The following is a 19,953-nucleotide window of genomic DNA, read 5'->3' on the forward strand; positions in this document are numbered from 1 at the left end:
ATTATAAAAAAAAATGTTTGAAAATTTATAGATAAAAGTACCATGGAAGCTACTGCAGTAAGAGTCGGATTGCATTTTGTCATGTTTACTAAAAAAATGGACAAATTAATTCTTGTACATTAAATCAAAGAGTAATTTTTTTTTTTAATTTCATTCATTTTTGCTGTCAAAATTTGGCCCCTCTACATCAATATAAGGTGCACATGAAACCTCACGTCACATGAGGTACAAAAATAATCAATTTGCTCTTTGATTTAATGTATAGGGATTAATTTGCTAATAATTTTTGTAGAGGAGATAAAATATAATCTGACTCTTAGTATAAAGGCTTTTATGTTACTTTTACCAAATTTATATATTACAAATTAGTAAAGTATCAAACTGTTGAAAAAGAGTGTTGAAGGCAATAACAATCAACAAGTTGAAATGCAAAAAAAAAAATACACCTAAAGGGAAGTTTCTTTAGTAAAAGGAATGGCTAAGTAAACTACAATACAACCTAATTATAGTAAATGCAGAAGTTAGAGGGGTCAAAACTCGGGTTCTATAGCTGAGAAAACTGGGTTCATAGGTTTAGGTTCGTTTGTTGGGTTCGAAGACGTACTTAATCAATGATTCTTTGATCGGTAACAACTCGGGGAACTCTTTCTTCAACTTGGATGCATCCATTTCGTTATTGCTTCGAGGGGCGACGATTACCTTGGCTTGTTCTTCCAATGTGAAGTTCGTCCACTGGAAGTTGGGGTCGATGTAAGTCTTGTACATCTCGAGGATTTCGTTGTGGCGAACGACCCCGGGGTTTGTGAAGTTCCATATACCTCTCAAGTTCCTCTTTGCCATCTCAATAGATATCGGTAGGAGTTCGTCTAGGATTGTCATGCTGTTGGGGATGTTGACGACCTTGTTGTAACGTGAGATCTTGGTGATGAAGTTGCGTGGGTTGTTTAGGTCGGATGAGATCGGCATTTGAACTCTGAGGGCGCAGACGTTGTCATATTCTCTCAATAGCTCTTCAACCTAAACAAGAAGGGAAGAGATTACGAGGCATTAAAGACATACACTAGCAGACAAGATGTGAGTTGAATTACGGATATCCGATGGGATTACCATAGCTTTGGTTTTCGAATAGAAGGAACCGATGAAATTGGGTTTGTCTTCTTCTTTAAAGCCAATGCCGGAGCCTTGAGGATGTGCAGCATCGTATTCGAATATACACCCCGTTGCGAAATTCATCATCAAAAGCTCATGTTGTCTGCAAACGTCTGCCAAGGTCAAGGTTCCAACCACATTGGTTCGAATAGTTTCGGTTTTGTGAGATTCACACCAATCAACGTTTGGTCTACCGGTCACACCAGCAGCACTAAAAACATGGGTTGGCTTTATATTTTGAATATCTGCCATGAGCGATGCTCGATTTTCCAAGCGTCCTCTCCCGTATTCAAAGGGAATACCGTGTTTCTCACATAGCTGACCGAGAATACCTCCAATCCAGCCGGTCCTGCCATAGATCAAGAACTTAAAGGATGGTTTTAGGGGAGAGATAAAACTTTTGGAGGTCGGAACTATCATTCGGGGCGTGTTAGAAACACTCGGAACTTTCCCGTCTTCCGATTCGAAGTGTCTACTACCAGGCATCATCAGCATTCTTGGGTGTGGAAGCAATGCACCAGCCACATCACCCCACCATTCGGGATTTTTGGTGTACCATGCTATCGTCTTTTTCAACCCCTCTTCCCATATGGTTCGCTCAGACCATCCCACGTTCTTCAGTTTCTGATCGTCAAGAAAATATCTCTGGTCATTGAAAGGTCTGTTTTCAACACACTGGATGTTTGTCTCGGGATCCATCGAGAAAAGCTTGCATATATCTTTGGCTACATCAATCACTCTCCTTTCCTTCTTTGTTCCGACATTATAAACATGGCCAACTTCACCCTTGTGTAGAATGACTTCAAATGCCTCGGCCACATCTTCACAATATAAATAACTCCTCACATTAGAACCATCCCCATGAATTGGAAGAGTCTTCCCTCTCATCACTAAGAGGATGAACTTCGGAATCAATTTTTCGGGGAATTGGTTGGGACCATAAACATTGTTTCCACGGGTAGTAATCACCGGTAACCCGTATGACCTACCATACGCCATTACAAGCATTTCAGCACCAGCTTTCGTTGCCGAGTACGGGTTTGTCGGGAGAAGTTGAGAAGCTTCATGGTTTCCTACAACCGCATCCTCATCCGTCTCCCCATACACCTCATCCGTGCTCACATGGATAAACCTCCTGATCTGGCCAGTGACTTTACAAGCCTCAAGCAAGACATGTGTGCCATAGATATTGTTCTTGGTAAACTCAAAGCTGTTCCCGAACGAGTTATCGACATGAGTTTGGGCTGCAAAATGCATTATTGTGTCGATAGACTCGGCAACAAGGAGGTAGTTAACAAGATCAGCACTGGCAATATCCCCCTTCACGAACTTAAAGTTCGGTGATGACTGGGAGGGGAGGAGGTTTTTCAGGTTAGAGCAGTAATCAAGCTTGTCGAGCACAACAATTTTGTAACCGGGATAGTTCTGAATAAGCCGATTAGCTACATGGGATGCAATAAACCCAGCAGCTCCAGTTATGAGGATGTTCTTAGGGGTATAAGTAGCCATTTTCAAACCAATTCTACAATAAAAACAAGAACCACTTTTAGCACAGCAGAAGATAATAAAAATCAACACCAACTTGCATAAACAAATACATAAAAAGTACAGATAGAATCTACGATCAAACCTAAAAGATCAATCTAAGAAAATCGAAAAAAACATGCAGCGAAAAATACAAATACAACAAAAAAACAGACATGCCAACAACATAAGTGAATCATATCACCCACTTTTCTTTTCTTTTCTAAATAATGTCGCGGGACTGACTCATTCAAGAAAAGTCTTTGAAGTATGTCATTTGTCGACCAGACAGCTGAACCCCAACAACGAAGGTATTGCCTCCCATAACTCAAGTGAGACCATACTCGCAAGTATGTGGTTAATATGTTGGTGATTCGAATCCCTGTGCGTAGGTTAGATGATTTACATTATTAATGTTCCATACTAAACTGACGTCTCTCCCTTCACGAGTTTTCTGTGAAAGAGGGAGAAAAAACCCCAATACAGTGGCCATACTTAATACGGTGACCATACTTCGAAGGCTTTTGTTGAAGAAATCCCCTCAACAAATAACATTTTGGTTCATCAAATTAGAATGGAATTCACCTCATTTTCCATAAAAATTAAACGATAAACTACCCAAAGCTCCCATTTTTTTTCCATGGAAAAGAAAAAGATCAATATGTTTATTATTAATCAACAAGATCCGCCTTAATCACCAGATCAAATTACCATTTTGAAAATGTAAAAGAAAAAACAAATCCTTTCGCATTCATCATATAATAAATAAAAAGAGACCCATATCCATTTCATAAGCTAACAGAGCAACGAAAGCTATGGACTTCCTTTTTCACAATTAACAGCAGATCTAAGAAAACTAGGATACCCATATCATAAAATGGCCTCAATTGCTAGAAATTTCAAAGAAACATAATGTTCGATCAAATTCGACATAGAAATGGGAAGAAACGTTGACTTACAAGAAGAAATTCAATCAAAATCCAGATAGAGAAATAAATGCACAAATTCTAGAGAGAGAAAATGAGAGATTGAAGAGAAAGAGAAATTGTGGAGACTTTCGTGTACATACACATCCGCATATATATACATATAGCTCTATAAATTATAGACGCAAGAGACAGTTAAGGGGAGCCATGAAAATTAACATAAATGCTCTCATTGGATCATATTGTTTACTGGTCCATTGTTTCCTTTTAATGCTCTCATTAAAAAGAATGTCAGAATGTACGATTTTGTGAAGACCATGCATGTGATTAGTAAACTCAGCAACAGGGCGAAGCCAGAAAAAAATTTGAAGGGGTGGAAGGAAATTTTAATTTTTTATAATTTTTAATGGATTAAATTAAATTTTTATAATTTTAGGGGGGTTAAAGTGTAATTTTACCTTTACTAATTTAAAATTTTAAAAAAATTTAAAGAGCCTAAATGAAAATTTCCTATTTTAGGGGGGGCTGGGGCCATGCCTGCCCCTGGTTTCGCCCCTGCTCACTCAACTACCAGAAGATTTTCATTAAAGTTATCCAACTATTAAAATAGTCTCTTTTTTTTATTTTCTTTAGTCGTATTGCTTACATTAGTTGAAAATTTTTCTCTTCTTCTTCAGTTTAGTTCTTTCGTTAAATAACTTTAAACATTAAAAATTTTTGAATCAAAACTTAAATAACTTTCTTCTCAAATCTTCAACACTAATAGTGAAATTGACCTAAATCTAAGTTATGTTCTCTACTCACCAACGGGTATTAAATCTATTGGAGTTTGCTAATTGAACTTTTAAAAAGAAACAGGAGAGGCATATATGACAAGAGTGAAGTTAAAATTATGATAATAGGAAATATACATATTTATGTAAATTATATATAATGATTTAAATAAAAAAAAACAAGTTGTTAAGATAGATTATTTGTCTAATTACCCAAGTTTTTTTAAATTTGGATTTTTAATTTAAAATATTTTATTTGATTTTAATTTTAAAAATAAATTTTAGATGTCAAAGGTTAAGCTTTAGCTAAGTAAGAAGATTTTTTACTATTCGAAAATGTTTAAACTCGTTTGGTGGAAAATTCTATTAACAAAACATCTTATTTAAATATTATATAAATTTTAAAAATTTTAACATAGTATAGGGACCGAAATAGAAATTTGATTATTTTTATATTAAAAAGTAGAGGGACCAAAATTGAAAATTCACCATTGTTGTTAAGAACGTAAAAAAGAGAAGCAAGACAGGTATATATAGTAGTATAGATAAAACAAAGAACAACTAATCAGAGTGGCGCAGCGGAAGCGTGGTGGGCCCATAACCCACAGGTCCCAGGATCGAAACCTGGCTCTGATATTTCCTCGTTTGATTTTTTCGTAATTCTGTTTCATAATGTGGGCTATTTTATATTTGTTTTGGGCCATGAATATATACTCAAATTTACTACATTATATATAATTTCACATCGATTAAAATCAATCTCTATATAAATATATTTTAGGAAAACAGAAAAAAAATTATTTTTTAAAATATATAAATTGAAACAAAAAGTTGAGTTTTTAGAAAAACTAATCAGAATTGAAAAATATATAAAATTTAGCTAAATGTTAAAATAATAAGAAAAAATCAAAATTCTACTTATATATAAACTCTAAACATATTTCAATAATGTTAATGAAAATTTTCAAATAAACAAAATATAATTTGTAATGTTCAAAAATACAAAATTAGTTCAATTTGGAAAACTACAAACAATATAACTTTTTTAATATATATTCTACAAAAGTTTTGATAACTTTAAAAATATTTTTTAAAATAAATAAAAAGTATGTAATTTCTTTAAAAAATTTAAATTAAAATTTAGTAAATGTTGATTAACAATGTGTCAATTGTAATCAAAATCAATCATACTTTCCTAAAATGTTTAATATATTTTTAAAATTATAAAAAATTAATTTTTAAATTTCAATGCAAAATAACTTCATTGTGTCATGTTTTAATTAATCGAAAATATCCGTAATATATTCTAATAGGTGTTGCATGTCAATTAATCCTTTTTAATTCTATAAGACTAAAACATGCAACTTTAGCTAAAAAAATTTAGGTACTAAAATGTGAAAAATTAATGCAGAGAAGGGTCCATTTATAGTTTAAGTCTTATTAGTATAATTTAGTCCATTAAAATCTGTCATAGGTCCCATAATTTTTCACAAATTTAGAATTTAATCATTGTAATTTTATTTCTTGAAATTTAGTTCAATTACTTTTCAAATTTTAAAAATAATGTCCAATTGTTAACACTACTATTTTTTATTAAATTTATTTGTATGGTATTTTAAAATATAAAATAATACTCGCTATTAATGCAACTAAAAATGACGAATTGTATTTAATAAAATAATTTAATAATATTAACAATTAAACCTAAATTTTAAAATTTGAAAAATAAAGGGATTAAATTCCTAAAAATAAAAATAAAGTATAAGAACTTTTTGAAGAGTAGAGGTACTTATAGCATATTTTAACCCATTTATTCCTATTCAGTGTTCATCACCCTAATACAGAGACTTTCGGTCCCATTTTCTCACCAAATAAACATGGAAGGGATCGCCTTTTCACCATCAAATAATTTCCATTGCTATCCCCAAATCCATCCCATCAAAACCCTAACCCCAATCCCATTTCGATTCTGCAATTACAAAACGAATAACCCAAAACAATCCCTTCTTTCCTTTTCCATAAACTCAAGCAAAACCAGCCAAACCCCAATAACCCAACCCCCACCATTAGTCGTAGTTGGCTCAGCAAATGCAGATATATATGTGGAGATCGACAGATTACCCACGGAAGGAGAGACTATTTCAGCCAAAAATGGTCAAACTCTTGCAGGAGGCAAAGGAGCTAACCAGGCTACCTGTGGTGCTAAACTTTCTTACCCAACATATTTTGTAGGACAAGTAGGTGATGATGCGCATGGGAAATTGATAACTCAGGCATTGGGGAATGGTGGGGTTCGTTTGGAGTATTTGAAGAGCTTGGGTGGTGGTGTTCCTACTGGTCATGCTGTGGTGATGTTACAATCTAATGGGCAGAATTCGATCATCATTGTTGGTGGTGCTAATATGAGTTCTTGGCCTGACAAGTTGTCTGATCAGGACTTGGATGTTGTTAAAAATGCTGGCATTGTTTTGCTTCAGAGGGAAATCCCTGATTCTGTTAACATTCAAGTTGCTAAGGTTGGGATCTTTATGCTTTTATGTCTTTTATTTCTTTTGCTAATGCTATGGATGATTTGAGAATTTGGTTAAAAGGATGATGCTTTTAAGCTGGAAAGAGTTGCACTGTGTGCATTTGAAATGATTTACCATTATGGGATTTTTATGATCTCCAAGGAACTGTAGGACCTTCAATTGAGGTTAAAAAGCGCTTTTGAAAAGTGGGTGGGAAAGTATTCTGGAAAAGTTTGGCTGTGTTTACCATTGCTGACAAAAAGTTTGTAGAAAAATAAAATGGTCATTCTGGATATAATGTTGTAAAGTAGAAGATAAGTTGGACTTCTTTAATGAGTAAAAGAAAGTAATTTTAGCTAAAAGCACTTTTGTAAAAGTCGAGAGCTAAAAATTTTAGCCTTTTGGTTTGGGTTAAAACCCGAGTTTAAGAAGATGGTTTGGTTTGAAAAGCTCCTTATTTATCATTGCTTTTGAGCTTTTGGTTTCAAATCATGGTTTGAGTTGAAAAACACTTTTCAAATGGAGCTTGAGCCTCTTGATGTTTAGTCTTACATATTTACTAGTTTATTGCATAACATCTCAAATTAATATGGTTAAGCAGTTTTTAATATGTTCTTTGAATATTATGTCCAGATTTATGATTTCAAAGATGTGTTTATGTCTGGTGAAAAGTAATATTCAAAGTTAGGAAATCCTTTACCATGGTGATTCTAGTCTTGCTAATTAGAAGTAACCTTTTAGCTGTTTTTCTTTTAGTATTTTGCTTTGGGTCAATTGAAAAGCTTCGAAGAATGTAGATGTCATTCAATGATTATTAACTTATGCTACCAAGTACAGTGCTAAAGTATGAGAAGTGCTTAGAAATTCTGAGAGACTTTCAATTAGCAAAGCTTATTAAGGTGTTATAATTTATCCGTAAGTTGGTATGCTGTTTTTTTCTTTCCAGCTCAAGATCATTCTACTAAAAACTTTATTATGAACTCGTGTGATGAGGATCTTCTACATGGTTCACTCTGAACTTGGAGTTGTTGCGTTCCTTATGCCTTAGAGAGTGCTCTATGGCTAAGCTTTGAGGCTTGAACATCTTGGTCATATTTGAAATTTGGGGTTATACAATTTTGATATGCCCCTTTAAGTATTTCCTTGCCTTCAATAATACAATAGAAGGAACTCTGAATAGTTTTATATATCAAGTCGCACAATAGAAGGAACTCTAAATTGAGAAGGCAACAACAGTTTGTGAGAACGATATAAGATGGGTTTGAGATGCCTTTGAAAAATAAGGGATGCTAGGGTCTCATATTTTAGGTTGCATGGATGCTTTTCCATTTTAATTTGATGTGAAATAAGATTTGGATTTTGTGATAACATCCTCAAAAGTAGGCTTAATTCTTAGAGAAAAGATTTTGGGTATTGTTGTAGTTATTTGGAGATGGTTGGGTGTTTGTTTAGGGTTATTTGGTTAGAAAAGGAAAGTGGTGTGGTTGTAAAGTGAACTCTACCTCGATCAGACTCGTGTCGGTTATTCTCAATTCAAAGTTGAAGAGATTATTGATAATATTGTGACTGCTACATTGGTAGTCTGGTGCAGTGAGATAAAATTTATCCTCTTTAGTAGCCAAAAGCTAAGGTCTCGGGTTCTCCATTGACAATGAAGTCCATTTGGTCTAATTGAAGGTGAACTTGATATTTGCCTATTTGGTCTTGGGTTCTGTACTATATTTTTTTGCTTCACTGATATGGACTTTACATGGTAGAATTTACTAGTTCAGTCTCTCTTTCGAGGTTTCTTTTCAGGCTGCGAAGGGTGCTGGTGTTACCGTAATTATGGATGCTGGCGGAATGGATGCACCAATGCCCCAAGAACTTCTAAAGTTTGTTGATATATTTAGCCCAAATGAATCTGAACTCGGTCGATTGACGGGAATGCCTACTGATAATTTTGAGCAGATTAGTCAAGCGGCTGCAAAATGTCACAAAATGGTGAGTTTTTCTACACCTGAAAAAGGCCTTAGTTTGTCATTTTATTAAACCTTAACATATAAGGTTTTAAAGTAAATTGTCACAACAATTCAGTATTGGCAACAACTGTGGCGATTACCACAAATTTTTGTCCTTTAGATATGTTTCACATGCAACAATTACTTCTCCCCTCTTTCATGGTTAATTCTGTAATGATCAATAGAGAACATGCTTGTAGTACTAGTTGAAACATGTGGACTAGCATGGTGAACAATCCCACACACGTTTTGCCGAAATAGACACAGTAAAAGCATTATGGAGGCTCTTATATTAGGAGGAGTCAGATTGCTTTCTGCCCCCTTTACTCAAAAAATGAGCAAATTAGTCCCTGTATGTTAGATTAAACAGTAAACTAGTATGCTTCTTTTTTTTTTTTTTGTCTTGTTTGATCAGTTCCAGTTTTAACTCGAATAAATGGCCTTAAGTAATGAGCAAGCTTTTTGTGGAAACTATACAAGTCCCTAGGCAGATGCCAAGTTTTTTACTACAAGTTAAATGTGAATAACTTTCAGGGTGTTAAGCAAGTTCTTGTGAAACTTGGGGCCAAGGGATCTGCTTTATTCATAGAAGGTGAGGAACCAATTACACAGCCTATCATTCCTGCCGCACAAGTTGTAGATACAACAGGAGCCGGGGATACATTTACTGCATCCTTTGCTGTGGCTCTCGTAGAAGGAAAATCCAAAAGGGAATGCTTGAACTTTGCCGGTATTCCTTGCCCTCTCTCAGTTACTCGTATATATATATTCATATATATGTATATAGGCCATGACCTTGCCTATCTTCACATATATTCTGTTTTAACAATTCCACAGCTGCAGCAGCCTCTCTTTGTGTTCAAGTGAAGGGAGCCATTCCTAGCATGCCTGACCGGAAATCAGTTTTGAATCTTCTTCAGTCTGTATGATTTTTATTCTGTTTTGCTTGATCATTCATGGGCTGCTAAAACATCTGTGCGAATGTTGTTTTATAAATAAGGGAAAAAAGCTATTATTTTGCTTTCTGCTGCTCAGTTTCAAAGTAGAGCTTCATGCTAGAACAGGAAAACTGGTTTGAAGAAGTCTTAAGCTTGATCACTATTTCACCATTTTGAAGGACTGGTCTTGTCTGCAGTGTAAATATGCTGTCTTTGTCCCAATGGGGACAATGTCACATGAATAAGGAAAAGCTGGTAGTACTTTTGTTCTTCGTTGGCTTAATGTATAATTTGATACACTTTTTTCTAACAGGTACTTGTGTTATTTTTTGGTTCAATGTAATACCTGAATTTGACAAAAGCTATCACCTGAATATAATAACAATAACTTTTAGTGTTTAATTTAAATTTTAAAGTTAATTTGATGAAAATTCATAATTACTTACTAACATTAGTAACTTTTATCAAATTAATTTGAAAACCCAAATGAAATCATATTATTAAGTTGTATTTGACAAATTAAACAAATTTGTAGTTAAGACTAAATTTATTTTATTAACAAAATTATAAAATTTTAAATATAATAATATTAGCAATTAACTTTAATCAAATCAACCATAAAACTCAAATATAATAATATTAGCATTTCATTTATGAACAATATAGCAATATGATTGGACCGGTTCTATTGGTCGTCCTATTTTTAATTCAATCAATTATTAAAAATTTTTAAAAATGATAAATAAATAAAAAAGCATTTAAAAAATTAAAATTTGATTCGACCACCAATACAATCAATTTTTTAGTCCAATTTAATCGATTTCGATGGTTCACTCAAAAGTTGGTTCAAAGCCAATTTAACTTTCTCCGGATGGATACACTAGCTGTTCCCAATAATCACGGATTAACTATTACTACAATTGAGTTGGCAAAATAACTGCATGTGTTCCCTCTTGATGCATAGGCAACAACTCATGTCATAGATAGAAAGTATGATCCTCAAAACATATAAAGAAAAATTAGGAAAATATTGAATATATCCATATCCAACATTTACCCCAACAGCTATAATTTCACAGCAGTCCAAAACTAAACATCATGTATCTAAACAGAGCAGACAGAGAAGATAGTATAAGACCATATTTAATAAGCTAAATAAACTTTAAGTTCTGAGCTCCAAATCATAATCAAACTTGAACAATATAGAGGTATCTTACATCACCCCAAGCATTTATATTTTATTTCATAATAACAATGGAGAAAAGAAGGTAAAAGAAGAGCATGAGGTTATAAAAGCACTCACTCAAACTTATAGTGTTTGTCAACAGCCACTGAAACTTCCCAAGTGCAACTCATCCCTTTAGGAAACTCAACTAAATCACCAGCACCAATTTCAACAAAGTCATTGCTACCTTCAGGGTATACCTTGACTTTCCCTTCCAATAGATAACATGTCTCTTTTGAACTATATGTCCATGGGAATTTACTAGGAGGACAACCCCACCTGTTAAAATATATATATCCAATCAGAAATGTTGCTATTGCTTAAATGTAAATGATGTTGATGAACAAATTGAAAAAGTAATGGACTATTAAGGTAATGAAAATGATCTTAACCCTGATCTACCATAAAGCACATAGGTTTAAAAGACACTTCTAATAAGAAATAAAATGAAAACTTACACCTAATTACAGACAATCTAGAAAAATGAACCACCTTGCAACTAAGCGGTAAGAGTATCAAGCTCCTATATTTGGAATCAGATTGCATTTTACCTATTTTATTCAAAAAAAAATTAAATTAGTCGTTTTACTTTAGATTGAAAAGGAAATTGATACTTTCTATTAAAATTTCATCCATTTCTATTGTTTAAAATAGATGTGGCTGAAGGAATAACTAAGTAGTTACAGGTGATGTATCACATGCACCTCCTACTAAGGTAGAATGACCAATTTTTAACCATAAAAATGGATGGAGTTTTGATCAGAAGGATCCGTGTGCTCTTCGATCTAAATATAAAAATTAATTTGCCCAATTTTTTAAGTACAAAGTGCAAAACATATTCAGACTCCTAATAAAAAAATAACACTGAAAATCAAAAAACCAAATACACTCCTTAGCATCACAAAGCATTCAACTATGAACCTTTTAGCAAACTCTAAACTAACACACAAGCCAAATGCTACCATGCAACATATATCGGAAAAATCCCTACGAGGCCTAAAGCATTTTCACTACTTATGCACTGGGTTCTTGCATTATATATATGTTGGGGGATTATTTGAGTGGCGTTCTAGTTCCAATTTTCTACAAATAATCTCATCAATTTTAAGAAAACTTGGATAAAAGGCAAAAACCCATCAATAAAAATAAAACCCCATCAATATATATATATATAAAGGTTTAGCCATACTTGGGCCACTGGCGTACACCAAGCTGAGAAAGCTTGGATTCTGAGGGGTTGGTTTCAACTTTGATGCCGAGTTTCTCAGTAGCCATGCTTTCGGATCTTATGTTAATAGGCGCCAAAGGACGACGAAGCGGTGAATGTTTGGGTTTGAGGCTGTTAGAGGGTAAGAATGAAGGTGAGGTTCCAGAAGCAAAGGCAAAAGCGGATGCCATTTTGTAAATAATTATTTTAACAAAGATCAGTCATTCATTCAAGAAAAAAAAGGCCCAACCAAACTGCAAATTCATTAGTGTTTAGTGATGATGGGATAATATGGGCCGTTCCTGCCTCATCTTTTTCCAAGCCGATTCATCTTTGACGTCTGGCATTTTCCCATTTCTTTTTCAAGGCATTCCTTTTATCAAACAATTATGTATTTTTTTTGCACAATTATGCATTTATACATTTATTTTTCCACATATTTCTCTTTTTCTTTTTTTCAAAATTGTTGTGGGTGCTTTCAAATAAATAAACGATTATAGGCGGGAATCAAACCCCTAACCTCACAAGTAAGGGATGAAATTAGTGATCACCACAACAAACTTTATAATTTTAACTAAACTTAGTTTTTTTATTCAAATTAGTACTTAGTTATTTGAACCAAAAAATTAAATACAATCCAATGAATATAATTTAATTTAAATTTTAATATTTAGATGAAAATTAATTACTAATATCATTATTTAAATTAAATACTAATAAATTAAAATTATTTAGACACCCAAATATATAACTTTTGTACAATATAAATATAAAAAGAAATCAAACTGGGGTATGAATATATTTATTATAATTGTAATCCGTAAACAAATAGCACGCCTCGATTAATTCATTTTTATAAAAGAACCAACACATCGTAATATTTATTCATTTTCAAGATAGATTTTAAGTGGAGCAACAATTGTAGGTTTTAACTCATTGATAGTAAGTAATACACATAAACCTAGTATCATCGGATCACATTTTGATGGGAGAATTTTAATGCAGTCCATACAATGAAGAATTTTAATACTAACTGATTTCTTCCAAAATATTCTTCATACAAAATGAATTAAGATTTCCTCACTTTTCAGCCAAAACAAAATTATATTGAAGAAACAAGAAAACAACTTCTACAAGGCCTCAACAGATCAAAACTTTTGTCAATATTCCAACTCACCACTTTTATCTCGAAATCATTCATGGGGCAACCAGCGACAAGCATGTCCAAAGATGAATATCTAGTGCCATTGCTGGATCAACATACACCCAAAGATGTATATTCTTTCACTACAACACCAATTTGTACTATAGATTAACATGACAAGACACTGGCTAAGAGAAGTTAGCCAAGAAGTTCACATCCGTGATTACCTGAAAGTTGGAATAACTGGATCTCAAGATTGAACGGTTGTTTGCTTCAGTGCCGGTTGAGCTGATCAAGGAATTGGATGTTCTTGTGTTCTTCGGCTAAAAGATTGGATACGTTTGATTAGTTCTTCCTTTAGTGGTTTGGGTATTTGTCGAATAAAACTGGCCTTTGCATCTGCAATCAACTTCTTCCTGCACAAAAATAGTTGAAGGTAAGAATCAAGGTTTGACATTTATGACGCTGATACAAATTGTGGGGATATTATTGCAATAAAAAGAATAGGAATTAAAAAGGTAAAAAGAGTGTGTAGTGCATCTAGCAAAGGAAATAGAAAGGCCATTTGTTATGTTTTACTCCTTGAAAACTGCAAAAACTTGCTGCAAAGAAAAGAGGCATACCAATTGAAATCCATGGTGAAAGGGAACCAGACATCACACGGCATCACTCATAAAACAAACATTACATCTCAAAATGACCATTTATCCTAAAACGATACATTATGAACGAAACCCGCAGCACTAAATTCTTGCATACTAAACATAAGCTCAAATCACTTCAATCACAGCGACACTTCTATCTCATTATCCAGGTCCATGTATGCGCATGTTTATATCAAGGTTGAGTAATAAATAAGCCTTAGGTTTGAAAAACAATGCTTGAAAGCATTTTATTGACTCAAAAGCTCTGGGGAACCAAATCAGCCTTGGCTTGAAAAAAGAAAAAAAAAATTGTCTTTCTTTGCAAGTATATGCTTCTATAGAAGTTTGTCATACATGCCAACAATTCACACCAATTTGATGAAAATCTACAGCAAGAAGAATGCATCAAAATTCCTAAAGAAAATCATGCATGCAAAGTAAACATAGAAATTAAATTACCCATACATGGACACGTTACATAACAGTTCAACAAAGACTTACTCTAAATCATTGCCACTCAGGGTGTTTCCAATCTCCAGCGCATATGACTGCTTCTTCAAATTCATGAAATTGTAAACATTATAGTACCAGCCACAGGATCGCAAAACTGAAGAAGCTTCTTTTTTCAACCTGGTAAATATTGCATTGAAAATTAAAAGCATGCCAAAATAACAAAGATGATGTTAAAGCAATAAAAAACCAATTTTTCACTAGTTAAACACAAGTATAAAAGCTGAACTATAAAGAAATTGTATGTAACTAAAATATTCATGCCAGTAAGGATTCAATTTTCTAAGCCCTGCTAACTATTGTCTGATGCTGTACAGCAAACAAGAAAACAAAACTGTTTTTATGCGTACATCAATAATATAATCAAGTTACAAGCTTTTTTTTTTTTTGGTTCTTTCACACTGCGACTAATTCCAAATGCAACTTGCTCATCAGTGCAGGTTAACAGCAGCAAGTAGACCTGCGATTACTGAACACAAAATTAACATGACATGGAAGAAAATAACTAAAACACATTATGAAACACAAACACAACACAAATACAAAAACACGCCAAGATCTAGGAAACACAAATCATCAATATGTCAAAAGTGAAAACACAAATTGCCAGGTGACTTCGAACACAGTGACTTCTAACTGATCTCCAAATTGAGAGAGATTTTGGAACTGGACAATCATAAAAGACAATGCTATTAAAATTAACAGAACCGCATAATCGCAAACAACTAATATGCTGCACTTAGTGAGTAAAAAAAATGTATATTATACCACCAAAGCAATTGAGATAGATTGCAGCTTACATTTCTTTCATGTTTCCCACTTCTGCACGAGATCGAACATCTTGGGAAAGCAAAAGACAGGACTTTCCTGCCAGCATGGATAAATCACAGGAGTCTTCTATTTTCTTAAGCGCTGAGTAATCACAGCAATCTCTAAATTTTTCATTTGGCTCCGAGTTAACACAGGAGTCTTTTAGTTTTGTCATTAGACTTGAGTTACCACAAGAGTCCTTTGGTTTTCTATTTGGCCCCAAAATATCACAAGAGGCTTCCGGTTTTCTCTTTAGCCCTGAGAAATTAAAGGAACCGTTCCATTTTCTCTTTGACCCTAAAACATTACAGAAATCTTCAGATTTTCTATGTGGCCCTAAGATATCACAAGAATCTTCTAATTTTTGCTTTGCTTCTAAGATATCAGATGAATCTTCTGATTTCTTTTGCTTTGAGTTATCACAGCCATCAAAATGAGCATTATTAACCTCAACTCCAACTGCCATCCTACTGCTACCATTAACTACAAAAGGATCTGATTTCATAGAATTTCCATTTGTCAATGCAAATGGTTGGCTTTTTTCACTACCAGCAGTATCAACTTTTCTGCTCTTGTCAATAACATTCCTGTTCATCAATGGCAACATATCTTTCTCATTCTTGTCCACATGAATTGAATCCTTTGAAACTCCATTCACGGTGATGTTTTGAGTCTTATGGAAGTCAATTTTTCCATTAACTGTAATTGGAAGCTTTTTGGGAACAGGTTTTTCAGAAATGTTGAATTTCACCCGTGGGGTTGAAGACTGTTTCCCAACCTTATCATTCTGTGAAAATTGCTCAACAAAAGGTTTTGTTTGGACCGGTTTCAATTGGACAGCTTTCAAGACTTTGGATGTCTCACTTCCGTTAGAAACATGTGGTTTAGCTCCATTGGAAGAAAATGTAGTGCTCAAAGACCCAGGCCTTTGGTTAGTACGAGAAAAGAAAAGAATATAAACCTTCTCTGACAAGACCTCCTGCAGGGTTGAAAGTGAGACAAAGGAGTCATTGCAACAATACCACCTGCCCATTGCATCCTTTACGAACAGAAAACAAATATCAGCAAATAATTCAAGAGTGCCTTGAAGAATACATATAAGGTGGAAGAAACATGATAACATAAGCACCTTGATATATGCATAATAGTGTCCAGATTCTGGTGAGGACCCTAAGTGGACAATAGTACCAAATAGGCTATACTCTGGCCGTGGATCCTGCATTGGAAATAACAGCAAAATTACAAAAAAAAAAAGAAAAGAAAAGAGGGGATAGATGATATATGGCACAGAACAAGTATAACCCATCATTTTGTATGGGATAACAAAGAAAATGCTCAAGTGTGTCAAATTCTATTGGGTAAAACTGCTAGAGCTGGAGAGACTTGTCAAGTAAAGGTGTAGAAGAATGGGACTGTTTTGCTTACTTTAGCAGTGCTAATGGGGTAGTAGAGACATAATCTTACATTTAAGACATTTATTTTCCTAGTTTTGCTCTCCTATGCAAGCTCAGTTTCTCCAGATTATTTTAGATGTCGGTTCCTTCAGTGTTTCTTCAACCAACATTTTTTCTATTTATTCAGAGTCTTACGTTGTGTACCCAATATACCCCCTACACATGTGCCCCACTCAAGCACTCCCTACAAGCTTTACTACTTATAAAAAGAGAGCAGTAATCCCTAATACTATATTGAGAATCTTTTACCCTAAAATAAAAGGCACATTTCCATAATAAGCTAAGTGCACTATACCCATCAAAATTCCTTCTAAATTGTAGAGAATCCATTAGCATTCTTTCTAGCCACTGGTGGATTCTAGCAGCAGTGTGCCAAATGCAGTTGGCAACCTCTAAAATGTATTTGAAGCTCTTTCTTCCACTTCTAAAAATCTATACATCCCAAGGTAACCAGGCAAATATCTCCTTAATCTGAAAGGAGTTTTAATATTCTCTTCTTGCAGATTAAAGTCTACACTATATTAATTGGGTAAACTCCATTATCCATTTTTTCAGTAGATTTTTAAAAGATAACCTATCAAGAATCACACTTAACAGATGACTAAAACTGGCAAGAAGAACAAGAAGTGCTTGACAATAGTTTAGTCCATTACAAGTTAGTGTTGACACTCAGAGTTTTCATTTCTATAGTTGACTCCATCGCAAATCAAACAATCATGGGGATTAGAACGTGTTTAAAGTCCAACATTCCACCATTCCATATTGATATTCAGGCTATTTGGACAAATGAAATGACAAAATATTTTATATTTGAAGATTAGAGCTCAATGTCCCAGCAATGTACATTATTTTTTAGGAAATCACTTATACCACCTTCTAGAGAGGTATCATTAGTTAACTTGCAACTACACACATCTTTATTAGTCACAGTTAAACTTAGATGATAGAATTAACAGAATGCGGCAAATGTAGAAGAAACAGCTTAACACACCTGGCTAGCTTTGCACATGAAGCTTGAAAGAACCAAAACTTCTTCGAATGTGACAGGCCTATTAATCTTCCCACCAAAGATTCCCTCAAATCTCTGCCATAACAATCCAAAAACCACTCCTTTAATCCAAGAAACAATAAAAGAAAAACTAACTTAAACAATTATAATATTGGCAATGAAAACCAAGACTAAGATTTTAAAAACATGCCATACCTTCAGTTGAACCACAAGGATATTAGGTGCTTGACGTATAGACAGTTGCTTCCTTGCTGCCATCAATTTCTTACAACTAAAAATCCATAAGTTTCTCATTCAAAACACAATAAGCCAAAATAAAATGTGCCAATCACACTCTGCCAGGGTCTCTCTTGCATTAGCAGTTTTTTTCTTCCTAAAAGGCTTATATAGTAAAAATGATGAAAAATACAAAACCATAACAGATAAAAAAAACAAAAGCCTATAGGAATAATACCAAACCTAAAATATTTATGCTACACAAAACTAAAACCATATATTGCGATGTCTAGAAAACCCATACTGCTAGCTTTTTAGTTGTTCCTTGGTTCTTTTTGCTTCTGAAAGTACAAGCATGTAATAAAAGCAACCAAGACACTAGCTAAACAAATATTGCTCCCTTTGATTGCTACTTTTACTACTTCGATATATATATATTTGGTAAAGGGAAAGGGCTAGGGGTAGGGGTAGGAATTGTTTAGGATCCAACCCGGGTATCAAGTCCTTTGTCACTCCACCCGTGGCTCAGTTGACTACTACATCGATATACTAGTTTCATTTCCTTTTTACCACATTGATTCTTCACAAACATTGTCTGTAATTAATTAGTCTATGTTGAAAGCAAAAGCAACATCAAAATGATACCCAAACAAATAAAACCAAGAATTTAAGCAAGTTGGAATTTGAACTGAATTTGAACTTACTTCTCACACTTGTACTTATTATTCCCATCCAAAACTTCAGGCTGAAAGAACTTATGCATAGCTTCCTTAAGTGAACCACTATTCAAAATATCAAGGCTAATATCCATAATCTCATCAACCTTATTTGACTCCCCACCACACCCCAAACACTTAACCTGGCTTTGCAAAGCACCCCCAAATATCTCCTTAACTACGGTATTGTCATTGACAGCTTCTTCTCTTCCTCCTCCTTCACTTCCCTTTAGCCGCAACTTCTTTAAACGCAGACACGTGTTATGGCAAGCATCGATAACGTACCGCAAGAACTCATGCGCGTCCTCTTGTAGACCGAACCGGAAGTGCTCGGCGAAGATTTTAAGGCAGCTTTGGATCTTGGAAGGAGCGTCGAGGGTGAGATCGAGGGTTAAGGAGCGTGTAATCCACGCTTCGAGGATACAGAAAGGACAGTCTCGGGGTTTCTTAGAGGCGGAGGCGTCGCAAGAGGAGGAGTGTTGGGAACGGAGACAGAAATTGGCGAGCGGCGGAGTGTAGGTGAGGCACTGAAGGACGCTGTTGAGGTAACAAGAGTTGCCGAGGTTTCTTAAGCCTAAAGGAGGGCCTTTCTTCCGTTTTTCACTGAGTAGACTCGGCTGCCAAGTCATTTGTAACTCGACAATTCCCATTAACGGCAGTGGTCCTCCTTCGCCGATCTCTCATCGGACGGCCGCTCCCACCAGCAACGCAATCGCATTTCCTTCAAATTTTTAAGGAAATTCGCTCTCAAAAATCAAAATTTCCCCCCTTTTCCCCATTTGCCAGGGTTCGTTGCTTTTTTTTTTCCTTCAATTTCCCATTTTTCTCAATTAATTTGGTCAACTAAAGTCTTGGTCTTTATTTTGTTTTTATTAACTTTGGGTGAAATTATAGTTTTAGTCCTTTATTATGGTAAAATTTGAAATTTAATCATTCTATTTTAATTTGATATAATTTAATCTTTTTAATTTTATAATGTTTTATTTAGTCCAAAATTGCTAACAGTTGTAACTAATCTAGCTCAAGTGTGAATGTGAAATTTCTCTAAAATTATCTTTAAGCATTCAACTTACGTGTAAATTTATATTAGATTAAGTTGTTTGATGAAATTTTTTTAAATAATCTTGTATAATTGGTTCATCTATAAATTTTTTTTTAAAGTTTTACATCAACAATTTAGTAGAATAGTTAACCATAT

The 19,953-nt window shown here is 34.2% G+C and overlaps 4 protein-coding genes across 8 annotated transcripts; 1 reads left to right on the forward strand and 3 right to left on the reverse strand.

Annotated features, from left to right (window-relative positions):
- Positions 1-316: 316 nt before the first annotated feature.
- LOC108469861 (trifunctional UDP-glucose 4,6-dehydratase/UDP-4-keto-6-deoxy-D-glucose 3,5-epimerase/UDP-4-keto-L-rhamnose-reductase RHM1-like) lies at positions 317-3,893 on the reverse strand. The gene is made up of 3 exons (XM_017770932.2): positions 3,633-3,893; positions 1,108-2,671; positions 317-1,017 (listed from the first exon to the last, which is right to left on the reverse strand). The coding sequence occupies exons 2-3, from the start codon at positions 2,656-2,658 to the stop codon at positions 574-576; spliced, it is 1,995 nt and encodes a 664-aa protein (XP_017626421.1). The 5' UTR covers positions 2,659-2,671; positions 3,633-3,893; the 3' UTR covers positions 317-573.
- A 2,279-nt stretch (positions 3,894-6,172) lies between these two features.
- On the forward strand, positions 6,173-10,181 carry LOC108470181 (ribokinase). The gene is made up of 4 exons (XM_017771446.2): positions 6,173-6,888; positions 8,680-8,865; positions 9,417-9,612; positions 9,720-10,181. The coding sequence occupies exons 1-4, from the start codon at positions 6,250-6,252 to the stop codon at positions 9,809-9,811; spliced, it is 1,113 nt and encodes a 370-aa protein (XP_017626935.1). The 5' UTR covers positions 6,173-6,249; the 3' UTR covers positions 9,812-10,181.
- A 766-nt stretch (positions 10,182-10,947) lies between these two features.
- Positions 10,948-12,534, reverse strand: LOC108468071 (uncharacterized). Its single transcript, XM_017768927.2, has 2 exons — positions 12,235-12,534; positions 10,948-11,324 (listed from the first exon to the last, which is right to left on the reverse strand). The coding sequence occupies exons 1-2, from the start codon at positions 12,441-12,443 to the stop codon at positions 11,120-11,122; spliced, it is 414 nt and encodes a 137-aa protein (XP_017624416.1). The 5' UTR covers positions 12,444-12,534; the 3' UTR covers positions 10,948-11,119.
- Positions 12,535-13,246: 712 nt separating this feature from the next.
- LOC108470025 (ubiquitin carboxyl-terminal hydrolase 25-like) lies at positions 13,247-19,590 on the reverse strand. 5 transcript variants are annotated; one of them, XR_008287092.1, is made up of 8 exons: positions 18,744-19,590; positions 18,019-18,094; positions 17,806-17,898; positions 16,490-16,576; positions 15,351-16,399; positions 14,542-14,670; positions 13,624-13,812; positions 13,247-13,502 (listed from the first exon to the last, which is right to left on the reverse strand). XR_008287092.1 is itself a non-coding variant. In XM_017771203.2 (7 exons), exons 1-7 carry the CDS (start codon positions 19,403-19,405, stop codon positions 13,689-13,691), a joined length of 2,220 nt encoding a protein of 739 aa, XP_017626692.1. In that variant the 5' UTR covers positions 19,406-19,590; the 3' UTR covers positions 13,247-13,688. The 5 variants fall into 5 exon arrangements, 3 of the variants coding, with proteins under 3 accessions (XP_017626692.1, XP_052887692.1, XP_052887691.1); XR_001869261.2 differs by having other exon boundaries at positions 13,247-13,539; XM_017771203.2 differs by having other exon boundaries at positions 13,247-13,812.
- Between the last annotated feature and the right edge of the window lie 363 nt (positions 19,591-19,953).

This window comes from Gossypium arboreum, chromosome 8, assembly GCF_025698485.1.
Source record: "Gossypium arboreum isolate Shixiya-1 chromosome 8, ASM2569848v2, whole genome shotgun sequence".
Classification (NCBI taxonomy): Eukaryota; Viridiplantae; Streptophyta; class Magnoliopsida; order Malvales; family Malvaceae; genus Gossypium; species Gossypium arboreum.